Source organism: Hydra vulgaris, chromosome 08 (genome assembly GCF_038396675.1).
Source record: "Hydra vulgaris chromosome 08, alternate assembly HydraT2T_AEP".
Lineage (NCBI taxonomy): Eukaryota > Metazoa > Cnidaria > Hydrozoa > Anthoathecata > Hydridae > Hydra > Hydra vulgaris.
In genome coordinates, this window is record NC_088927.1 from 55,421,384 (window position 1) to 55,445,562 (window position 24,179).

General features: G+C 26.9%; 1 protein-coding gene across 1 annotated transcript in view; it reads left to right on the forward strand.

The window, feature by feature from the left end:
• The window catches only part of LOC136084379 (TNF receptor-associated factor 6-like), a 28,712-nt gene extending 4,970 nt beyond the window's left edge, over window positions 1-23,742 (forward strand). The window contains exons 2-6 of the mRNA XM_065804393.1: window positions 3,782-3,836; window positions 3,985-4,089; window positions 4,881-5,045; window positions 19,790-19,864; window positions 20,071-23,742. Coding sequence (XP_065660465.1) covers window positions 3,782-3,836; window positions 3,985-4,089; window positions 4,881-5,045; window positions 19,790-19,864; window positions 20,071-20,160 — 490 coding nt within the window. The 3' untranslated portion in view covers window positions 20,161-23,742. The remainder of the gene's footprint in view (window positions 1-3,781; window positions 3,837-3,984; window positions 4,090-4,880; window positions 5,046-19,789; window positions 19,865-20,070) is intronic.
• Window positions 23,743-24,179: the final 437 nt, after the last annotated feature.

The window sequence follows — 24,179 nt, forward strand, 5'->3', positions numbered from 1 at the left end:
CTTACCTTGATAAATCTTTTTTTATTAAATACCGTTTTCTTTTGTTTAAAGCAACATTCTTCCAAAATATGCGATTGAAAATAATATTTTCTGAGGTGGTGCAGCAGTGTATTTTTATTTTACATTATCTGCATTTTTTATACTTTTGTCAAATTAAATATGTTGCAAAATTTTTATTTATATATATATATATATATATATATATATATATATATATATATATATACACACACACACACACACACACACACACACACACACACACACACACACACACACACACACACACACACACACACACACACACACACACACACACAGTGGCGGCTCGTCAATAGGGGCCATAGGGGCCCGACCCCAGCTAGATTTATTTAAAATAAAGTATTTGTTAATGTAAATATGTATTTATATATATGTAAATATGCAACTATTAGCTAAACTATTTGCAGACAGATTTTATAAAAATAAATAGCTCTAAGTTAGTTTTAATTTTAAATCATTTTATTTTATAAGTAATACTTTTATTTGCAATTTGTTTAAAGTATTGTAGCGTTGTTTTATTTCATTGCTAATAACGGCTGGGCCGATTTTTACTGGCTCCATTTAATTTGTTTGTAGAAATATAATTTTTGATGCGCGCGCAGAAGTTATTATGCTTTCAGGTGGGACGAAAAAGCGCACCGCAGAGCCTCATTAACCTGGCCCTAGAAAAAAGAAGTTTGAAAACATCACTAAGCTGTAAAATTTCATCCACTATTTTTAATTCTCGATTCAAAGAGTGAAGAATTTACTGCTGCAAAAAGTCAGAAGTTTGTTGACTCAATAAGGTACAGTAATATTAGAAAACTTTATAACATTAAATGTAAACACTTATTTGTAGAAATAACGTTGTAAACATCATACATTTGTTAATATTGCAATTTTACTGTGAATATTAACAGTGATAATATTACAATATTAACAGTGTTAATATTACAATATTAACAGTGTTAATATTACAATATTAACAGTGTTAATATTACAATACTAACAGTCTTAATATTACAATATTAGTGTTAATATTACAATATTAACAGTGTTAATATTACAATATTAACAGTGTTAATATTACAATATTAACAGTGTTAATATTGGTTTCCTCACCTGGATATGTAGATATAAAATTTATCATGTATTTATTAGGAGTATAAATTAATAGGAATAGGAGCATGGCAAAAACATGATATTTAAAATAAAGTAACAGAAATTACTGGTATAAATGTTGGTTTGACATAAAAACTTAAAGAGATACAGTTAATAAAATAAAAATTAATTTTTATTAATTTTCAGAAACTAGATTTTCTAGGACAAGTCATTTTATTCTATATTTATAACAGAAATAATAATGGTAAAAAGAATGCAATTATAAGTTTAGAAATTCTAGGGGAATTAAACAGTTTAGAAAATTGATTTTAAAATATCATGAAAAAGTTTCGCATTTCTTTTATAATCAACAATCTTGTACATTTTATAACTTTTGTTAGTGAACTACATTTTCAGGCATATATTGTTTTATTTTTTTTAAATTTATAACGCTTGTTTGTTTTTTTTACAGAGAAAAAATAGTGGCTCAGCCATATTAATGAGAATCTTGATTTGTGTATTAATCGAACAAATGTAAAGCAAGTGTATGGCAATGTTTAGCAAGTTTATATATTGTGACATGAGAAAGCTTACGTAATTTCTACAAATATAATAAGAGCTACAAACTGTATGTACTTTTAAAATTCTTGTTCTATTCTAAATGAGGGATTGGAAAGTTTATTTTTTCAAAATAGCTTACGTATTATATTCTGCAGCATAATGAATCAGCCATTGAAAATTGTTTACACTGTTTGGTGGCAGTTGAGTTATTCTACCTTTTAAGTTGCCAATTAGATCGACGCTGAACCAGAGCCATTTTCAACCATGATGATAAACATCAATTACAAGTTTTAAAGAATTTTTCATCAACAAAAAAATGCAACTGGGTTTTCAAGAAATATTTTAAAATTAGTCAATGTTATTATTAGTTTGATTTAACAAAACTACAAACAACTAAAACAACAGAAGATATAAAGAAAATTTTTTTTAATCACGAAAACTGTACCACTGGTGGTACTGTTACATTTCTTAATACAACTCCATTAATTAATACTTCCAAATAGACACTAATTAAAAAAATATGCAAAGTTTAGATTATTTTAACATGTTTGACATTTACCATTACCATGGAAATAAAATAATCAGAATATTTTATTGAAATGTTTTTTTTTTTGTTGAAAGTTGAAGCCAAATAACTAAAACTATATAAACATTAAAGTGTTATCTATGGTTACAAACAGATGTTAAGTTTTTATCTTTAATTACATGAAATCATGAAGCATCTTTGACAATGTAAATAATCTTGTGAAGTTTACTATTATTTATGACTGAGATTGTAAATGTTGTATTTAAGAATTATGGATTTAATTAAGTAAAATATGTGTTGTATTATGAAAAAAATTTTTAAAAAAGTTTTTTAATGTTGTATAACTTTTTGTTTTTGTTGACCCTTTCGCCATTCTCAGAAAACGTTATGTGAACCTATCAGAGAGTTCAATGTATGTAATGTTACACTTTTTATTATTTTATCGATTGGTAATTAAGAAACCCTTCTTGACTAAACTACTGTTGGTAAAGTTTGTTTTTAAATCATACCAAAGTCAAAGTTACAAAATAGTTTAAAGTTACCTTATTTATCAATAATTTAGGTTCACTAAGAAGATAAATTAACATGAACAAAATTGATAGTTTATTGGCTTAACGTTTCTCGTCATTGGGATCCATAAACCAATTTTGGATCCGAAAAATTTCAATTTTAATATACAACATTTTTCTCGGAAACATGTAAAATATTAAAATAACTAACCAATACTAAGAAGTTAAGTTGATGTCGGAATTAACCGTTTTGTTGAAAATGCTGTTTTTAGTGATATCGGCACAATTAATGCCCTATCCCAATTATGAATGAAAATAAACTGGTTAAAACATTTTCTGAAGTATCAAAGTTGATAGAGATTGTTTTGGTCACGTTTGTGTCTACAGCTGATGCTGAACGGTGTTTTATTACTTTAAAAAAAGTTATGCTTCCAACAATTAGGGCAGTTTTCAGTCAGTTTTTGTTGGTTTTTACGTAGGTTTAAAAGATTCAATGTTATAAAATAGTTTATTTTGAAAGTATGCTAGCCCTTAACTCTCAACTAATCAAATAACGCTAGCGTCCTAACAAACACCAAAGCATCAATTACGCTGGCAGCAAGTCGTCGCGAGATAGTTTGGTTAATATTTCCTGGCCTCACCAAAGTGTATTGTCACCGCCCGCTGCTGTATATATATATATATATATATATATATATATATATATATATATATATATATATATATATATATATATATATATATATATATATATATATATATATATATATATATATATATATATATATATATATATATATATATATATATATATATATATATATATATATATATATATATATATATATATATATATATATATATATATATCTATATATTTATATATACATATATATATATATATATATATATATATATATATATATATATATATATATATATACATATACATATATATATATATATATATATAATATATATATATATATATATATATATATATACATATATATATATATATACATATGTATTTATATGTATATAAAAGTTTTTCTTTTTTTAGAAAAGAGGGGGTCTTAATTTGTCCATTAGACAATAGCATTATGGATTCTAGCAAAGTAACTATTTTTAACTTTATATTTAAGTTTATTAATTTAGTTTTTTAAATCAATTTATATAACTTATTGTAATTAAAAAGAAAAATCCATTTTTTGTTTTTCAAAAAATATGTCTGTTACTAACAATTGATAAAATGTTTTCTCATAGATTTTTATCGATATAGCTGTTAAAAGAGTTATTATGCAATTAAAAGTTAAATGTAGTAATTTTTCCAATGGTTGTGAATGGACCGGAGAATTAAAAATACTTAATGTATGTTATTTAAATTTTATTCAAAAATATTTGATGCAACAATTTTACTATATCTCGGTGTTGAAAGGCCTAAAAACATTCTTCATTAATGTTTTTTTTAGTATGACTATTATTACTATTTGAAGAGCATTTTGCTAAAAGGGTTAAAGCGTTCATTTCATTGTTTTGGAAAAAAAAAAAAAATCTAATTGTCTGGCAAAATATGTTTTGAAAATCAATAGACTTTTAACCGTAAACAAAGATGATGAAGAGTTTTTTTATTAATACTGACATAGTAAGAGTTTTTCTTTAGTCAAGAATCCGAACCATTGAAAATCTCAATTTTGGAGCTTAGCTCCACTTTAAAAACTCGCTCTTCACTTATAAATGGAATTATAAAGTATAAGTAATTTTATAACAGTTTAACTTAAGCAGACCAAAGTTTTTTGATTTACTATGATACTCTACTTGATGACAATTATGACAAGTTTTTTAACCCATATGCAATAAAATATAGAGGGCTAAATGTTTCGATTTATAACAGTTTAGCTTATTTTGTAAAGTTAATGTAACCTAATAATTGATTATAATGTAATCTAATAAGTAGTTAATTAGTTAGTAGTTAAGTTAATGTAATCTAAAAAGATTTTATCTAATTTTAAATGTTTTAAAGGGATTGTTCTTTTAGATAACTTAGCAGAGATAAAAAAAATGCATTTGTATTTATTAGTATTTATAAAACAAGGTTTTATAAATACAGACAAAAATTACTGTTATTTTAAAGCAATTTAAATAAGTTCTTTTTTTTTAAGGAACATTTGGGTTCTTGCGAATATCAAACATTAAAATGTCCTAATAATCCGTGTTCTACTTCACTTTTGCTTAAGAATCTAAAAGAACACATGGAAAAACATTGCATTTATCGTTTGGTTACCTGTCAATATTGCGAACAGAAGATAATTTTTAGAGAGAAACAAGTAAAAGCACTCATTTATTTTACTTCATTTTTAATTCTGCTAATATTTATATTTTGTTTTCAAAAAATAAAATGCAACTTAAAGTTTGTTATCACACACACACATGCACACACACACACACACACACAAACACACAATTTTTGAGTTTTTTAAACACTTTCTGGACTTCTTACTCGGTGTAGTTAAGGCGATTTTAAAATATCGGAGATTATTACTATTTTTTTTTATTCTCCTAAAAAATACGTTTGCTTACTAGATTTGAAATTAAATTTGAATTAAATGCGTTGTTTAGGTTAAAAGAATATCATAGTTCAATAACATGAATTGTTAAGATTTTTATCGGTAGTTTTTCGAAATTCATCAAATCAGATCTTTTTAAACACAACACTTTTGTAAATTTTTGGTGAAAATTTACAGAAATGTTGTCTTTTGACAACTTTATTTAAGTAATTTATACAAGAATAGATTAGAACTAGGATCAATATTGGGTTAAAGCACTTTTTTCAGAAATTTTTAACAAAAATCAATTGAGCAAAGTTGATTTAAAGACTCAAAAATTGTTTTCTTTAAAATCATTATTAGGGGTAGTAAAAAAGTTTCAAAAATTATATAAAAAAGAGAAAAGTGTGGTATAATGCGGTAGTGGTGTAGTGTAGAGTGCTCTCTTCATATGCGAGAGGCTCCGAGTTCGATCCCCAACACGTCCGCGCATCAACTTGTTAAGTGTCCTTGTTTGTCAAAGTTTGTGTTTCGAAGTTATAGAGTTTAGAGAGGGTTATTACCACAATTAAGTAGCCACCTCGTCTTTAATAGCCTTCTCGGCATTGAGGAGGTGAATTAACATATGTATTTATATAAATATATGTATATATATATATTTATTTATATATATATTTTTATATATATATATATATATATATATATATATATTTTTGCATGGTCTTTAATTTTTACCCTTCAATAGCTTGAGATGTTTTTTTTCTTAGAATATGTATATATATATATATATATTTTTTTTTTTCCTACTACGTTTTTTAACAACAGTTAGTACTCATTTTATAAGTTATGAAGTTTTGAGAGGCATATTTTTAATATGTGGATTTGTTGAAGAAACGGTGGTTGAAATATTGTTTTTCTTCGCTTTTTTTATTGATATAATTTTAAGCTATATGTCAATAGCGAGTAATAACATCATTGTACCTGACCGTGAATTTAAAGGATGCAGAGTTAAATTTATTTATGATGTTTTAAATTTAATGAATTGTTTTTAAAAAATCTTGTATGCAAGTAAGTATGCATTTAAGTATGAATTTAACTTACTGTTGTGCTGAAATAACCAAACTAGGTTGCTAACTTCGTTATTTTTAAGTATTTTTAATTACAAGTTTTCCATGAAAGTTTAAACGTCTGAAACATTTTTTTAACTGTAATATACGAGTAGCAGTAAGCAGTCATATATTACAGTTGTTAGTAAATGAATTAATAGTAGCAATTAGAGTTGATATATTATTTTTAAATTATAATAAAATACTAATTTATCTTTAAAACAAACTGTTTAGTTTTGCATGCTTTTAGATGACGACATAGAGACTAGATAACATCAGTTATTAAATCAGTAAATACCAAGAAATACCTGAATACTGAGGAGAGAGAGAAAGACAAAGTGAAAGAGAGAGAGAGAGAGAGAGAGAGAGAGAGAGAGAGAGAGAGAGAGAGAGAGAGAGAAAGAGAGAGAGGTTGACGGCGTTTCTAAGACACTGCGTTAAAAAAAGTTAAAAAGATACACAACAAATCATTAAAACTTATTAAAATATTTAATATCATAATAACTAATTTTGTAAATTTTTCGTATATTATAAAATAAAGTAGTTAAAAATAGCGATAAAAAAAAACATAAAGTTAGTTTTGCAATGATACCAGTAGACAAAATTATTTTTACCTTAATTATGTAAAATTCTATTTTTATCTAACAGCTGACTTTTGATTAATTCAGTAAATCTAAAATCATATATAAATTTACTAAATTAAAATCATGTTTTAACATGATTATAATTAAGTAAACAAACTAATAAAACAATTACAAAATCATCTATAAAAGAAAATAGTTTAATTAGATAATGTTTGAATTTATATATAAAAAAAAGTCATTTAGTATACGAAAATTATGAATAGTTTTGATGAAAACTTAATAAAATATGTAGTGACAAAGATTAAAACTATAAAAATTCTCTAAAAAATAATTCCTTATGATAATAATAATAAATTCGTAGTAATAATAAAGTCGTAATATCATAAAATATCAGAAAGCATTTTAAGAAATGAAAAAAGAGTAAAAAATAGATATATAAAGTTTTGCATGTTTTGAAATTTTGTATGAAAAAGAGTGCAACGTGTTATCTGCAACAGTGAATTTTCAAATCGGTTTTCAAAGTTGCAGGTGGAGTGCCACAAGGCTCTGTCTTTGCTCCGTTTATGTTTACTGTTTAGATAAACGACTTACCGAATTAGTTTTCAACTAAGTGTATAATATATGCTGGTTATTTAAAACTAATTAATATAATTAGATCATTTTTGGATAAGACTCAAAATAATTGGATATAGAAAAAATTCAAAGCAAATTAATGAAAAAGTCAAAACTATAGCTAATAAAATTTAACGTTAGCAAATGTAAACGCTCGCATATCGGTAGCAAAAGTAGTAGTTTACATATATACAATGTATTATTAGGTGTTAGCCAGAGTTTAGAAACCTGAAACAAAAATTGAAAAAGATTTAGGAACTCTGGTTTCAAACGACTTAAAATGGTCTATTTATGTTAGTTATATGTTCAGTTAAGCTTATAAAGTGTTAACAATAATAAAACATTCTTTTAAAAACGTAGATATAAACGCGTCTAAACTATTATACACCTCTCTTGAAAGAGCGCATCTAAACAACACAACATCGGTGTGGTAAGTTTACTTAGACAAGATAAAAAAAAACGGAAAAAATACAAAAGAAAGCATGTCGAACAAAGTGTCTTTAAGGGAAAAACTATGAAACAAGACTAACCTACTTTAAATTAACGACTCTTGAAAAAAAGACCGTCATGATCTAATAATATTTTACGTAAGGGTAATTCATGTAGATAATTTAACTCGGAATACCAACCTGATTTAATAGTTTCAAATACAAGAGGTCATAATATTAGGCATTGTGGACGATTTGTGCAGCCGTGGCGCAGTGGTAGCGCACATGCCTCAGAAACGTAAGATCCGTGGTTCCAACCCCACCTCTGGGTAAGTTTTGAGATAACAGTTGGGAAGAAGGAGTGAACTTCCCATTAAATGATTCTCCGCGGTGCTCTATGATAAGACCGTAAGGTCTTCGTGGGGCACTTAAAAAAGAAAAAAAAAAATTCTCGACATAATTATCTTGTTCTTTCTCTACTTATTGAAAAAATTGAGCTATTCATAGCTCTAGTTTCCCCAGAATAATGTTTTTCTTCTATATTAAAACCTAATTTATAAGTAAAAAAGTTGTAGAGAAAAATAAATTTTTAACAATATTTATTTATGCCGTCTCATAAAGTTTTTATTTTTAAAAGTAAGTCTAACGTCGCGAATTAATAAAAAAAATCCAAAGAGATACTACTTCCTAACAAACAGTGTTATTAACAGTAATAAGAACTCAGATCAAAACATTGTATATTCTAAAACAGCTAAATAGTTTAAATCAAAGTTGTATTTGTTTTTAGCATAAAACGGCTGTTAAAGCCTAGATTAGGAACGTACATGGTTATTGTATATAAACACAGTCATTATTAAATAAATAAACTTGATTTCCATATTAACTAATTTGGCCGCTTTATTTAGATTTACGGACTACTTTTTTAAATTTTTAAACGCATAACTTACATTTGTTATTATTTGATACAAAATCAGCCAAATAAAAATAAATTCAAAGTTTGATATTTTGTCTCTTAATTTTAGAGCTTCAATTTTTTTCTCTCTTTTCGAACTTCTTTAAAGAAGTTTCTGTTAAAGTTCAAACTATATCCAAAAAGCTTTAAAAAACTTTATAACTTTATAGAAGCTCTTTTCATGTTACTTCCTGTAACTTCCTGCTGAAATTTAATAACATATCCTATTATTTATAACTGTGGTTGAAAAAGAAGTAAATGTCTTGTAAAATTAGAAAAAACTCATTTTCTTCTCGGAGACCAGGAACAGCGTAGTTTTCAACCAGATTTAAATTAAGATTCGTGCAATGATTATATTTCGCAGTTGGCTGAATATCACAATTTTTAACTTCTAATTAAATGTCATTCACGACATTAACTCCGTGTTATCCTTGACCGCGGCACTTTTTAATTAATGTTTGTAACTAAAGCAAAAGTCTTGTCAATATCTGGAACACATCGGTCGTTAACTTCTAAGTGAAAATGCAAAAGTCTATATTGAAGTATGTAGTAACCGAGTACTTATAAAAAAAGGACAAAAGTTCAGAAAGCATAAAATTTAGACGTAAAAATATTCATAACCAAAAAACGTATGTTATATTTGAAGGGTTAAGTTTATTATTGTTTCATATTATTTGTTCATTGTTCTATAATGCTTTGGTTGAAATATTGGTAATAGTGGAAATAAAGTTTATATTTAACTTTAATTAACACCCTTTAACTGAAAATATTCGTTATATAATTAGTTTTTATTCAATCAGCATTTATACCGTTTTCGTAAAATTGTTTGTTTTTAACATAATACATATTTAACTATAAGATATACCGTTTTAGTGGATATAATCGTTTTATACTTAGTTTCTATACAACTATAGTTTATATACTATTTGACTGTTTTAGGGTGAGCAGAAGTAGCTACCTCATCAACCAAGAGTTTGGGATTGGGCAGCGATAGTATTTTTTATTATTCAACGTATGGCGGGAATTCTCAAAGTATTGTCAAAAATAAAATATAAGGATTCTGTAATGAACCAATCAATTAACAAAACAATTAACAAAATTTCATATTTTTTTATAAATCCTCGTAAGTATCTCATCATCAAAATAAACAAATAAAACACACTCTTAAGCCGTCAAAGCCTTCTTATGTCGCAAGATTTGACAGGACATACTACTGTTGAGTCAAACACCCTAACTCTCTCCCATTTAAAAAGAAACACACTGATATAATTTAAAGAAAGTTAGTAGAACTTATTGTGCAAGAGATAATCTTAAGAAACTCAACCTAAAAGCAATACCTAATGACTTAGTAATTGTTGAATACTAGCACATAATTATATTAATTAGTTCTACCTATAAGCAACTCTTGTAATTTAACCATGAGAAAAAAAAAAAATTTAATAATCTTTCGATTTTCAGTAAACTATAGAAATGATTGGTTCATAATTATAAAATAAGAATGACAACAACAATATATCGCAAATCTAGACATTTATATATTTTGTTTTCAGTTCAATACAAGACATCAAAATGCATTTATGGCTCATAGCTTTGATATATATTTAGTAACGAATCGTAGAAACAAGTCATTTTAAAGTGCAGAATATAATATCTTACATAATGACGATATTTTAAAACTAGACACGTACGATTGAGTCTTACCATCCTCAATTAAAACTCAATTTTAATTTTATTAGCTGGGATGTAATGCATACTCTAAAGATAATAAATATTAAATCAAAAAGATGAACACGCAACTTAATTTGACCATAAGTTGATGGAAAAAAAGAAAAAAGTTTTGAAACTAGTGATACTGAAGTGGATAGTTCTTGCAAGTTGAATGAGCGAATAATTTAACGCATGTTAGAGTTGTACAAACAAATGTGCCCCAATGCTCTATAACGCTTGTAAAGGTTAAACGGTAAAAACTAAAAACAACAAAAATTATGCTCTTTGGGCTAAATTTCAACAGTTGTATATAAAATTTGTAAATAAGAGTGCAACTCAATTGTCAAAATAGTGTATAATATATATATATATATATATATATATATATATATATATATATATATATATATATATATATATACTTTTTTTAACATCTTCACTTTCATCATTGATCGATATCAGTATTAGTAAATGTTCTTTTTATTCGTTCAGAAGAACGCCTAATTAGAGGTTGTCCAAAAAATAAGTAACGCAATTTTCTACCTTTGTTAACCCACCCCCCCTCATCCCTTGTCACAAAATCGTAACTCTTAAGTAGCAAGTTTTATATGAGTCGTCACCTAACCTTGAAAACCCCCCTCCCTACCCTTCAGTGTGGCATAATTTATGTACGAACCCTTACCCTCCCAATAGTTTGCATGGCATTTATTTGGTTAAGTTTTTAATGGCTTTAAAGTAGCATATAATAAAAACAACTCATAGTTCAATAAAATCATACAATAAAATATACTAAAATACATGTCATGTTCCATAGCCAAAAAAATGTTAAAAAAATTCAAATTTTTTTTATCAAATCATCCTTTGTAATTTTAAAAGCTAATCAAACACAATAATAAGCTAATGAGAATACCAGTAATAGCGTTACACAGTCTTATCAACTCTTTAAACATTTTTTTTCTTTTTGAGACAATTCATGCTGTATTCCGACAAAATTATGTCTGTTGTCAGTCTACAAATATAACTAGTAAATCAAAAAAAAATTCTTTTTTCAAATCCATGCTTTATGCAAGCAGAATTCTATTGGGCCTAGAAATTCTTTTTTTGTTATCTTTTGTAGAAGGAAAAATTACTGTTACGTTTTTAAATTTTTTTTTATTAATTCAGTGTTCTTATGGGGAAATACAAATTAAATTTTTGTTAACTTAATTAACTTTTTTTGGTCAAATTTTTCCATTTCCTTGTATTGTCATCGAAAATGATTAAGTGTGCAAAATTTGAGCAAAATTGGTTGAGAAAAAAGCTTTCAAAAATTGATTTCAAATTTTGTGGCACACAAACATATATATATATATAGAAAGTAACCTTATATAAAGCGTGGAAAAAAAGTAGCGCGGTTTAAATTTTTGTTTTTTAACTTAATAACTTAAGACTTAAAAAACAATAGGTTTTAAATCGCTGCGCTTTAACGTCTCCGAAACTGCAAATAATTTGCAAATCAATGATTTTTGTGACGTAATACGCAATTCATATCAAATAAATGAAATGTATGGGGAAATACAAATTAAATTTTTGTTAACTTAATTAACTTTTTTTGGTCAAAATTTTCCATTTCCTTGTATTATCATCGAAAATGATTAAGTGAGCAAAATTTGAGCAAAATTAGTTGAGAAAAAAGCTTTCAAAAATTGATTTCAAATTTTGTGGCACACAAACATATATGGAAAAAAGATGATAAATGTCATTCTGTCAAATATGACTTATAAAATTCGAATTTTTAATTTAATTTATAAAAAATTATAATATTTATTATAATTAGCAAAACATTTTTTATTGTATCAGGTGGATTTTTACCGCCAATTAATGATAACTAAATTATCTAAAAAGAAACAATGTAAAAAACATTAAAAATGTTCATGACAATTTTAAAAAAATATTGTAGTAATATATAACCTATCGTCCAAAAATTACGCTACGCTAAATTTATTTTTGTATAAAAATATCCTGAAAGATGTTATGTTACCTCATGCTGAATGGAATATGCCAATAATATGGGTTTTTCAGCAAGACAACGATCCGAAACACACTGAAAAAGTAGTCAAGCAGTGGTTTCAAGACAACCACCTATCAGTGATGGATTGGCCGCCTCATTCTACGGATCTCAACTCTATCGAGACCCTGTGGGAGATCGTCAACCGCAGAATTAATTGTGAAGGTGTTCGTACGAAGGATCAACTGTTTGAACAAATCCAAAAGGCCTGGGCAGTGATTCCACAAAGTTTTATTGATTACCTAATCGAATCTATGCCTCGAAGATGCAAGGCTGTAATCAACAACAAAGGAATCGCCACAAAATATTGATAGCGAAATACAGCTTGGTCAACAGTTTGTCGAGTTGCACTTGTTTTATCCAGAAAGAAATCAACTTTTTTTAATACTTTTGATTAATTTATTGATTTTCGTGTACAAATAATGAACTTTGTGATGAATAAAACTTGTAGAACTTTGTCTCTAAACAGTTACTTAGTTATTAAAGAAATCTAACCATATATATATATATATATATATATATATATATATATATATATATATATAAAAAAAAAACATACAGAAAAAAACAATTTCAATAGTTAAAAAAAAGTTTTTTTCTAGCTTCTGTTTTTTTTTATTTAATATACATTCTTTCATTAAATTTTTTATTTATTACGTTTCAGACCATAATGTTTTTCAGACCATCCGCAGCTTGTTAGGACTTATTACCTAAGCATTTCTATCATAGCAAATGCACAACAATTTTTTGCCGATGTTTTTATGGTATTATAAATATTAGACTTTTTTAAAAATTCTCTGAGTTTCGTTTGTTATAGTGTATTATTTCTTTATTTTTATTTCATTTATTTAACTCCTAATGTAATTTACAAGGTAAAAAGAAAAAGAAGAAAATTATTTCTCGTGATTTTCACTTAAGAACTTTTTCTTACTGAATTTGTTTAAAAATTCCTCTTTATTTATTTGCATTCCAGCACTCTATTGCATACTTTAAAATTTGTTAAATTTTGGAGGGAATTTCACTTTTAGAAAGTGGTATTTTTACCTTTTTTTTTTTTAAATTAAATTTTGAAAATTTAACATCTGAAAACATCATAGGTCCTGGATATTGCCAACAAACGAATGTTGAAATAAAGGGTGTTTCAGTAGTGAAAAGATAATGCGTGCAGTTGTTTTATTATTAAGAAGACGAAGCAACAAGATTAATTTATTCTGATGAATACTTTTTGAAATTTTCTGGATTTTAAATTGCGAATTGGTATTATTCTTACTGAGTTTCGAAACATTTAAACGCGATTTTAGCGCACTCCTTCGCATTACAACTAGCTTTTTCATCAAAGCAGAATTATTTTCACATAGCTTCATTTCATAAGTTTAGGTAGGGACTGCCAATAACTTATATTTACAGGAAATAGAACTTGGGTGGGCAAACAGGATTCCAGATTAAATATGAGTTTAAACAACAGCTCTAAAGTTAAAGATTTTTTATCAACATTTGTATAACTGAAAGAAGCAAAAATTAAATGTTCAGTTTCCCATGTAAATCCCAGATGACTAAGTTTATTATGAAGATTTATTTAATTACTAGAAATCGCTATCGTATTGGTTTGTATTTTTACCTGGTATAAAGAACTCAGTTTTTTGGCATTTATTTTAATAAAATTTAAATTACGGTAAGTATTGAATGTTTTTATCAGCTTTTTGAGACCAGAGAGAGTAGAGCTTAAAAGTATGATATCATCTGCATATGCTACCAAACTCGTAATGTTTCCGTTTATAGATATGCCAACAATACCTCAATTTTTAATACTTTTAAGAAGACTTTTAGTGTAATTGTTATAGAGGTAAGGTAAAAGAATCGATCCTTGCCTCACTCCTAGCTTTAGAAGAAAAGAGTTTGATTTACAACCTTGAAATGAGTTTCGCTACTATTGTTATATAACGCAGATATAGTGTTAGCTATACAGAGTCGTAATTTGTTATCGAAATATAATTTATCAAATATTACAGTCGTATGGAGTTAGGTTTTCCATTTTCACGCATTTCATTGCGTGAAAATCTTCGGACAAATTTCCAATCAGCAATGGAAGGTTTTGTCCTATATTTTCAATGGAAATGGAAAAATTACTTGCAGAATATTTAATTGAGTTGAGCAAAAGATTTTTTGGTATGACCAAAGTAGAGCTCAGAAAATTTGCATTTGAATTTGCAGAACATAATAATGTTCAACATAATTTTAACAGGGAATTAAAAATTGCTGGTCTTGATTGGTTAAGTGGATTTTTGAAACGCCACAACAATATTTCATAACGAACTCTTGAAATGACGTCTTTGGGTAGAATTCAAGGTTTTAACTCCCCACAGGTTGCAATATTTTTTGATTTACTTCGAGATCTCTTGAGATGAGATAATGCATAAATTTTTACCTTCAAGAATCTTCAATGCTGATGAAAGTGGGTTACCCACTGTACCAACAAAAATCCCAAAAGTATTTTTAGTCAAAGGCATTAAAAGAGTGGGCAAAGTTGTTTCTGCTGAAAGAGGAAAAACCGTAACCATAGTTTGTAGCATGAATGCTGTTGGAACTTACATACCTCCAGCTTTTATTTTTCCACCAAAAAGAATGCGGCATGATTTTCTGGACAATTCTCTACTTGATTCAGTTGGCTTTGCCAATAACTCTGGTTGGATGACGCAGGAAATTTTTGTAGATTATTTAAAGCACTTTGCTTATCACACAAAACCAACTATTGCTGATCCTGTTCTGTTAATTGTGGATGACCATAAATCACACATAAGTTTTTCAGCCATTGAATACTGCAGAAAACATTCAATTGTAATGCTAACATTGCCACCACATGCCACCCATATGATGCAACCTCTGGATGTTACCTTCTTTTCACCATTCAAAACTTACTAAGGTCAAGTTTGTGATAACTGGATGATAAATCACCCAAGTAGACCAATCACTGAAGCACAGATTCCTGCACTTGTAAGACATGCATATGACCGATCAGCAACAACTGGCATTGCAAGAAAAGTATTTGAAGAAACTGGAATCTGGCCCTTCAATCCGCAGATCTTTTCTTTAACTGACTTTGCACCATCATTGACCAGTGATAGCCCAATACCAAAAAATTAGATTATATCAAATAATCAATCAGGAATAAGTATGTAAATTATATATTATTTAGACAGTTCGGTTTTTTATTTGTTTCTTAAAACTAGTTAAAAAATGTTTGCTTTCTTTTTTTTTATCTACAATTCTTTACCTGACAATTTATAATTTAAATAAGCTAATAACTTCAGCTTATCCTTAATATTGGACAATATGTATATATATACATATATATATACATATTGTCCAATATTAAGGATAAGCTTAATATTGGACAATATGTATATATATACATATATATATATATATATATATATATATATATATATATATATATATATATATATATATATATATATATATATATATATATATATATATATATATATATATATATATACATAGATATATATACATATATATATATATGTGTGTGTGTGTGTTTGTGTGTGTGTGTGTGTGTGTGTGTGTGTGTGTGTGTGTGTGTGTGTGTGTGTGTGTATGCTAAATAATAGAATATGAAATAAAGTAAAATTAACCTAAATAATTTTATGATCATTTTTATGACATATGTTATATAATTTTTTCTGTAATATTTTGTTCCAGTAGTTGAAGATCGCCAGCAACAGTCAACATCAAAGGTGAAACTTAATGCAGTTACATCAGCATTGACCATATCATTTAACAACAACAACTCTTTATCCTTGCCAACTGTTAACACTGAACCAAAATGCATTCAGTCGAATGCAGATGCAAATATTGATAGAACCCAAATAGAGTTAAACGATGTGCCAAAAACTGTATCACCTGAGAATATTCGACCTTATCCTATTGCTTGTAGGGTTACAAATAGTGCTAGCCGTAAACGAAAATTTAAGCGAGCAGAAGTGGCAACAAGTTCCCCTTTTAAAGCTGCAGTTCAATTAGCTGCACTCGAGAAAAAAGAAAAATCGATGAATCAAAAAATAAAGAAAGCTGTTAGAGAAAAGAAGGGCCAGCTTAAAAAAACAGCTGTAACTAACAATAGAAAGAAAAATGACCAAGCCAAAAAAAGAGCGAAAAAAAAATCCAAAAATCAAGTTTCAAAAATAGTTGACAAAACTGAAGAAATTTCATGTTGGTATTGTGAAGTTATCTATGGTGATCCTAATGATCCATTGCTTGATGATGACTGGGATATGTGTAAATCCTGTGAACACTGGTGTCATTTAACTTGTGGGCAATATGTTGAACGTAAATTTACTTGTACTGTATGCTACTCTTGTGTAGCTTAGCAATTATTACATTGTTTTATTGCGCATTAAAATATTTTGTTTGACATTTGTTTTATTTTGTTGTTTTGGATTTTACTATGAACTGATTAGCAGGTTTTTTGGCATAGCCCTATATAAATATATAAACTTAATTTTTATTAAAAATTACACCACTATTTATATTACTTATTTTATAAACTAGAATTTATGATACCGTGATATTTAAAACAGTAATGGTATCATGGAATTAACTTATCTTAAAATCGTCATCTTGCCCCGCATACGGGGCAAGATGACGATTTGAGGTAACATCGGTTAATGAGTTTTTTCCAGACTATTTTCAATTTTTATAAGATTTTTTTGATACATCAGTAGCGCATGATAGTTTTTAATCACTTCTGGATAAAGTTTTACTTATTGGAACACTTATTGACTAAGATATAAGTGCTTTTCAAAATGTTCGTCATCTTGCCCCATGTTCCCCTATATATATATATATATATATATATATATATATATATATATATATATATATATATATATATATATATATATATTATATATATATATATATATATATATATATATATATATATATATATATATATATATATATATATATATATATATATATAGGTAAAATAGAATCTCCAAAAAATATATATAAAATAATATTAACAAATCATCAATACATTTTTCAATAAAACTTGAGAAAAATTTTCAAAACTATTTTGTTCCATAAAAATGGTCCGCAAAAAGCAATGGAAAACTTGCTTTAATTTGTTTGAAAATAAGTTGATATATATTTAGTGCATTCATTTTTCCTACGCTCTGCAAGGGAAAAACATTAACTAAAATTTTTTTAACGTGCTAAATGCTTCTGATGATGATTCTAAAATCTGCGCCTGCCTATAATAACATTTCCAAAAAAGGCATACTTACAAGAAAATTTCGAAATTATTACTTATTTGCATCAAGAAAGTTTACTAAATAAAAAAACTAAACATATTTCTATATTGAAGACATAAAAATAAGTCCTTTTTAAAAAAATTATAAAAAACAAAAGGCCTATCTGAATTTATTATTCTTCTAAAGAATTCTTTTGATAAATATATTTTTAAAAGTTTTCAATCATTCTATATCAAATAAAAAAATAAAGTTATATTTAATGTTAAATATGGTGGTAAGATTTAAGTTTTCTATGCTTTTTGCATGTTACCTGTAGTTGTTGTTTTTATTATTATTATTAATTTGTTGCATAAGTTACTAAGCAAACAATTGAGTTAGAATACTAAATCCCACTTTATTAGCACTGAACTATTTACAAAATATCATGCATTTAAAATTTATCTTTTGATGACGTTTGCTATTAAATTATTTTTTTTTGTGAGAGATTTCAAACGTTTTGTAAAAAATTTCAAATGCGGTTTAGTAGACAGTTATGCCATTGACTACAACTTTACAAGTTTTTTGGGATATTGATGCATGACCTCTAGTGCTTTTTTGAAACTTAGCAATTTTTAATTTTTATTAATATTTGTTCCTTTAAAAAATGTAAAGATTACAGTTAATTCGATTCTAACGCGTCTTATTTCGAGAGTTGTTAAATGAAATAATTTTAATCTCGAACTGTATTAATGTCCATAAACGTGTGCAGCAGTGCTAAATCTTTTTGAGTATTTCTAAATATTTTTTCAAATATAGTGACCATACTAGTATATCATTTTTCAAGTGACGTCTTACTATAGCTATGTACGATGTTCTGCGCATAATTCAATTTATTTTACCAAATGCATGTTTAATGAATATTAATATCGCACTAAAGAATTGCATGCAAAAAGCAAAAAAATCTTGAGAATTAAAAATATTGCGTTATGTATTAAAAAAATAAAAATAATAACAAGGTGTTTAGGCATATTAGATTTTTAAAGTTGGTTAATATGCTTAAAAATCGTTAGGCGGTAGAAGTAGAAAAAAAGTTGTTTTTGAGTATTAAATAAAAATAGTAAATGGCTTTATTATTTTAATAAAAGAAATTTGGTTTTCAGTTTTTATTGAAAGGGCGTTATATAAGTAATTACAAATATATTTAACAATAGAAAAACACCACATAACAATAACAACAATTAACAACAAGTAATAATAATAAAAAGTATACAATAAACATAAATACATATTTTAAAAGATAAGGTTTAAATGTGATTTTAAATGTAAAATATGTTTTATATTTATTAAGTTTTTACGATTCTCAAATATTTTGTTTCAGAACACCCATAATAAAATAATATATGCTATAAGTAATAAAACTTCAAGAATATGATGGTAATTAGTGATGGTAATAGTAGAATAGAATAGGGCCTTCCCAAAAAGTTCTTGATAAGGGGTGGGGGAGGGGGTTGACGTGTCTGTTCTTTGCCATTTAAGGCTTAGAAAAAAGATTTGCTAACTAAGATATTAACAAAAAAAAAAGATCCTTGATGGCTATTTTTTTCTGACTCGAATGTCCAAATTTTCCTTCTAATTTTTAAATAAAATTTTTGTTGGGAAAGGAAGGGGGTGAGACACCTCCGACGCGTCTCTTCGGGACGGCCCTTATGATAATGATGACGATGATGATGGTAATGATGAAGATAATGTTTATTGATGAATGTGCTAAAAGATATGTCAAGTTTAATAAAATCAAAGAAAAAATTAAACTTTCTCGTAAATTTATATTTAGATTCATGAAGAAAATTGCGAATGTTTACCTCTTTGTTGTGTAAATCAATGTGGCATGAAAATTATGCGTAAAGAGGTTTGATTTAAAAGTGAAATAGCTGTTTTATATTCAAAGTGTCCTTTTTTTACCGAAGTAAACACTCGACTCGTTAAAAACGTCTAAACAACGTCTTTTTACTTCTAGACATGTTTAACACGTCTTTAACACGTCTTTTAAACGTCATGTGTTTACTGAACATTTAATTTACTTGGGTAAAAACTTTATTTTGAAACTTTTCATAGATGTCTTCCCATATTACTGATAGTTGCGCTAATACAATTATTCCATGTCAATATTTAAATATTGGATGCAAGTTTAAGGTAAGAAAATAAGTTTTGAAAAATTTAAAGCTTTTATAATTTGAAAATTAAAATTGTATAAAATTCCTAAATAATAAAAATCGAGAAATCAGGTATATATCATCATATATCATAAGTATATCAATCAGTTATATATTATCTATATATATTGATCCCTAACCACAACATTTCTTAAAAAAAATCAAAGTGTTCAATAGGTTAAGTTTTTCAATTTCGTTATTCAAAAACTTAAATTTCCAGAGATTAAGTTTTCACAATATATGTACAGTCAACTAACTTTTATACATACCTTGATAAAGGTTTTAGTTATACATTGATAAAATTACTGGGAAAGCAGTATTTTATTTAAAAGATTTTTTATCTAATGCAAGTTTTTAAAATTTGACACCTACTTAATAAGTACACAATTTGTTTTTACTCATTATTTTAACTTTAAATTAAAAAAGTCAAAATAGTAAAAGGTATGGTAAAATCACTGTAAATGAAAAAAAATTTCACTTTTTCTAAAGGATTAGCAGGTCAAAGACAAAGTGAACACAAACAGCGCTTACTTGCATAAAAAAATTAACTATCAAAAAATATTGCTCGTCGAACCAAAAATACTTGGATATTATATACATGGACGTGGTCTATCACTATAAAAATCAATAACATTCACTTATAACTTCCACTTTGATTTAGTAAGTTTTAATACGATTCGATAACTAGAGACATTAAAATAAGTAGAAATCGTCAAAAAATATTATATTATTATGTCAAGCTTTTTATTTAAAAAATGCACACATGAAAACAAACATTTAGAAAATACACATTACACAGTTTTCTTTAAAGCCATTTTATTTTTTATACAACAAAAACAAATTGAGAAATTTCAGACTTTTTATTTCAGCTTGATGTCGGGCGGTTATAGATTTTGCAGTTCAGGACTGAAAAATTTCAGTTAAGACTTTTTATTGGTGATTTTTTATTTTGACAACCAGAAAATTTTAAACCAGGTTTGTTTTATTTCAACAAGAAAAAGAAAAACTCAGTAACAGAGCGTTTTTTATTATTGTTGGCAGATACAACATTTTATCGGCAATTATTCATACAGCTCACTACCATTTATCACAGCTTGGTCTACGTATACTAGCAATTATACTTTGCCTCAAAATATTTGTTTTGTGATAATAAACATCAATTTGTTAAATTACATCATTATGTGCGTCCTTGGCGCAGTGGTTTGAGTTCAGGCTTAGAACCAGTGTAGAAAGTACGTTATGAAGTGGAACCATTGAAGTTCTTGAATAGATATTGGAGAAAAAAATCGTTAAAATGTAGTTGACATACTGCCCATTCTACTGCTTTTTGCTAATCTTCAGTTCGAGACAACTGTAAACTCCATTATTTACAACAGTTTTTTCACAGTTTTATTACAGTTTTATCACCACAAAACAAAAACGTGGTTTTAACCTTTGGGCAAAGGCTTCAGCAAAGGGTAGACATTTTTTTAGAAATTGATGTATCATAACTCCTCTTCAAATGCTCTTTGATAGTATTTATCAACCTTCTTTCCTGTTGAAAATATTCTGTCACGTTGTCCTTTAAAGGAAAGACTTGGTATATAATTATTATTAATTTTCGAACTCTCAAGTTTAAACTCTTCCATGGTTCGATACCTCTCCCTAGCAAATTTGTTATTATCAATCTCTAAAGATGTATTCAATTCAGTGAATTAGCTTACGTTAAGCATAACAGTGGCTTGAAGCAATACTCCAAATCTTTCGGTTATTGATGTCTTTGTAAGTTTTTTTTGCATTTGCAAAAGATTGAAGTCGACTATCAGTGATTATGTTTTTAGTCACTAGGTTTAATTTTCTCATCCTCAATAATATTTTAAAAAAAGCTGATGTTGATAAAGATACCACCAATGTGCAATAAACTAAACGCAGTAGATTTAGAACCAATAAAGGAAATATTTTCTATTTTTTCAGCACGGACATAGAGAATTATGGTTTTTTGCAAATCGAGAGATCGAATGCACGTTAGGCAATTGTTTTCTAATCAAAGAAATGTCTGTTCTTAATAGGAACCGTTGTTTTCTTTGGGCATTGTAAACTATTTATGTTTTTTATTTACCTATATTTTGACTTTCAACATTATCTAATATATTATCTATGCATATATAAATTAGGCAACAATAGTTTTTCAAAACATATGAGTCATCATTGTGTAGCGACAAAAGTCAATTATCTCAAAAATGGATATACCGCATTTGAAAATACATTCTTCATATCAGGTCTGGAAATAAAATATTCTTTTATTTTCAAACTTGATATCCTTATAGTTCTTTTGGTATAAATGAGTTTTGAAAAAATATAAATCAAGACCATGAGAAGTTGAAATAAAAGCATCTGAATATATCACGTGCTGCTTTACACAAATAAATGATGATGATGACACAAACAAAATGTGGAAAAAAGTCCTTTATTTTTATAGCGTTTAATAGTATTTTTTTCGTTAGAAGCATCCTAGCCGAATATATTGGTGATTCAAAAATTAGGCAGTCTAATGTAGTAATAATAAAGCAATCAAATGTTATACATTTCCTTGGTGTTTTTATTGGTGAAAATCTTAAAAGTAAAAGTCATATCGATACTTTAAGCCACAAAGTTTTAAAAAATAATAAAGTATTGTAATAAGAAAGAAATTCTCTAAATAGACATGCATTAATTCAATTTTTTTTACTCGCTTATTCAACGCAATGTAAACTATGCAGATATTGCATGAGGTAGTACTAAAAATAAAAAAATTAGACCAACAGAAGCATCACGCACCATTAATAAACTTTAAAGACCGTTAAACTTATCCCAGACCTCTTTTATCGGAAATGAATGTTCTTAATATATATCAACTAAATATTTTTAATATCTTTTGCTTTATATACACTGTAAAATAAATTTTATGCCTATATCCTTTTCAAACTTATACGCAATGAAACCCAAAAAAATTTGACCTAAGAAATTACGATCTTGTTCATAAACATATGTTGCATTTAAATTTTGGAAGATTTCTTATAACTAATCACGGAGCTTTTCTTCGGAACCTAATAGTTTTAAAAAATTTTGATTTTTCTCGGAGTTGGAATTTTCATTTATTTTAAAATAAAATCAAAAAAGTTATTTCTTAATTGATAATGTATTCAAGTTCTTTAGAGCTTGATCCTTATTTCGATCCGTATTGTGCGATTCCTTAATGTAATATTAGAATTATTAGGTTGTTTATATAATATATAATAGGGGTGTCTCGGGTGTATTTTATACTGTATTCATTTTTCGGCCGGATAATAACTTTATCCGGTTTTTTATGTTATGGATATTTCATGTTAATATCATTTGAAAATTGAAAGAAACCTAAAAATGTTATATTTTTAAATAATCTAATGTTAATGGTTTCTTTATAATATTGTTATTATTGAGACAAAGTGGGCCACAACGGGCCCCAAAGGTGAGATAGGCCCCTACCAAATCTCTTTCTTGGACATAGATTATTACAAAATTGGCTTTAGAATATTGTTCGGCTGACCATAAAAATTTAAGTGAACCATCCAAAAAATAGTTTTTTTATTGTTAATTTTTGGCAAAATGAATATTTAAGAACACAACTTTTAAAATTTTATTGAGCTAAGTTTTTTTTAGTTTGACTATAGTTAAAATTATTGTCAATTTTTCTCTATTCAGAGTGTTAATTTTCAATGTAGATAATGAACAGAAGATTATGTATCATCAACAAATCAGTTATAGTCAATTTTTGGTTAATAATCAGGTTTTATTCAGAAATTAAATTAAGGGGCCGATTATAGGCTACTTCCTCAGAAAATGGGCTCCTAGCGCTTTTTTGTTCAACGGTTGTTTCTTAACATAAGGCAGATTTATACCTTTAATTTTCTGATGTTAAGTTGTAGATAGGTTAAATATCCGGAAAATTTTTATGTTGTTTTTGGTTGGTTACAGCTAGTTGATTGTATCTTTTTTTAAAAAGGGGCCTGTTTT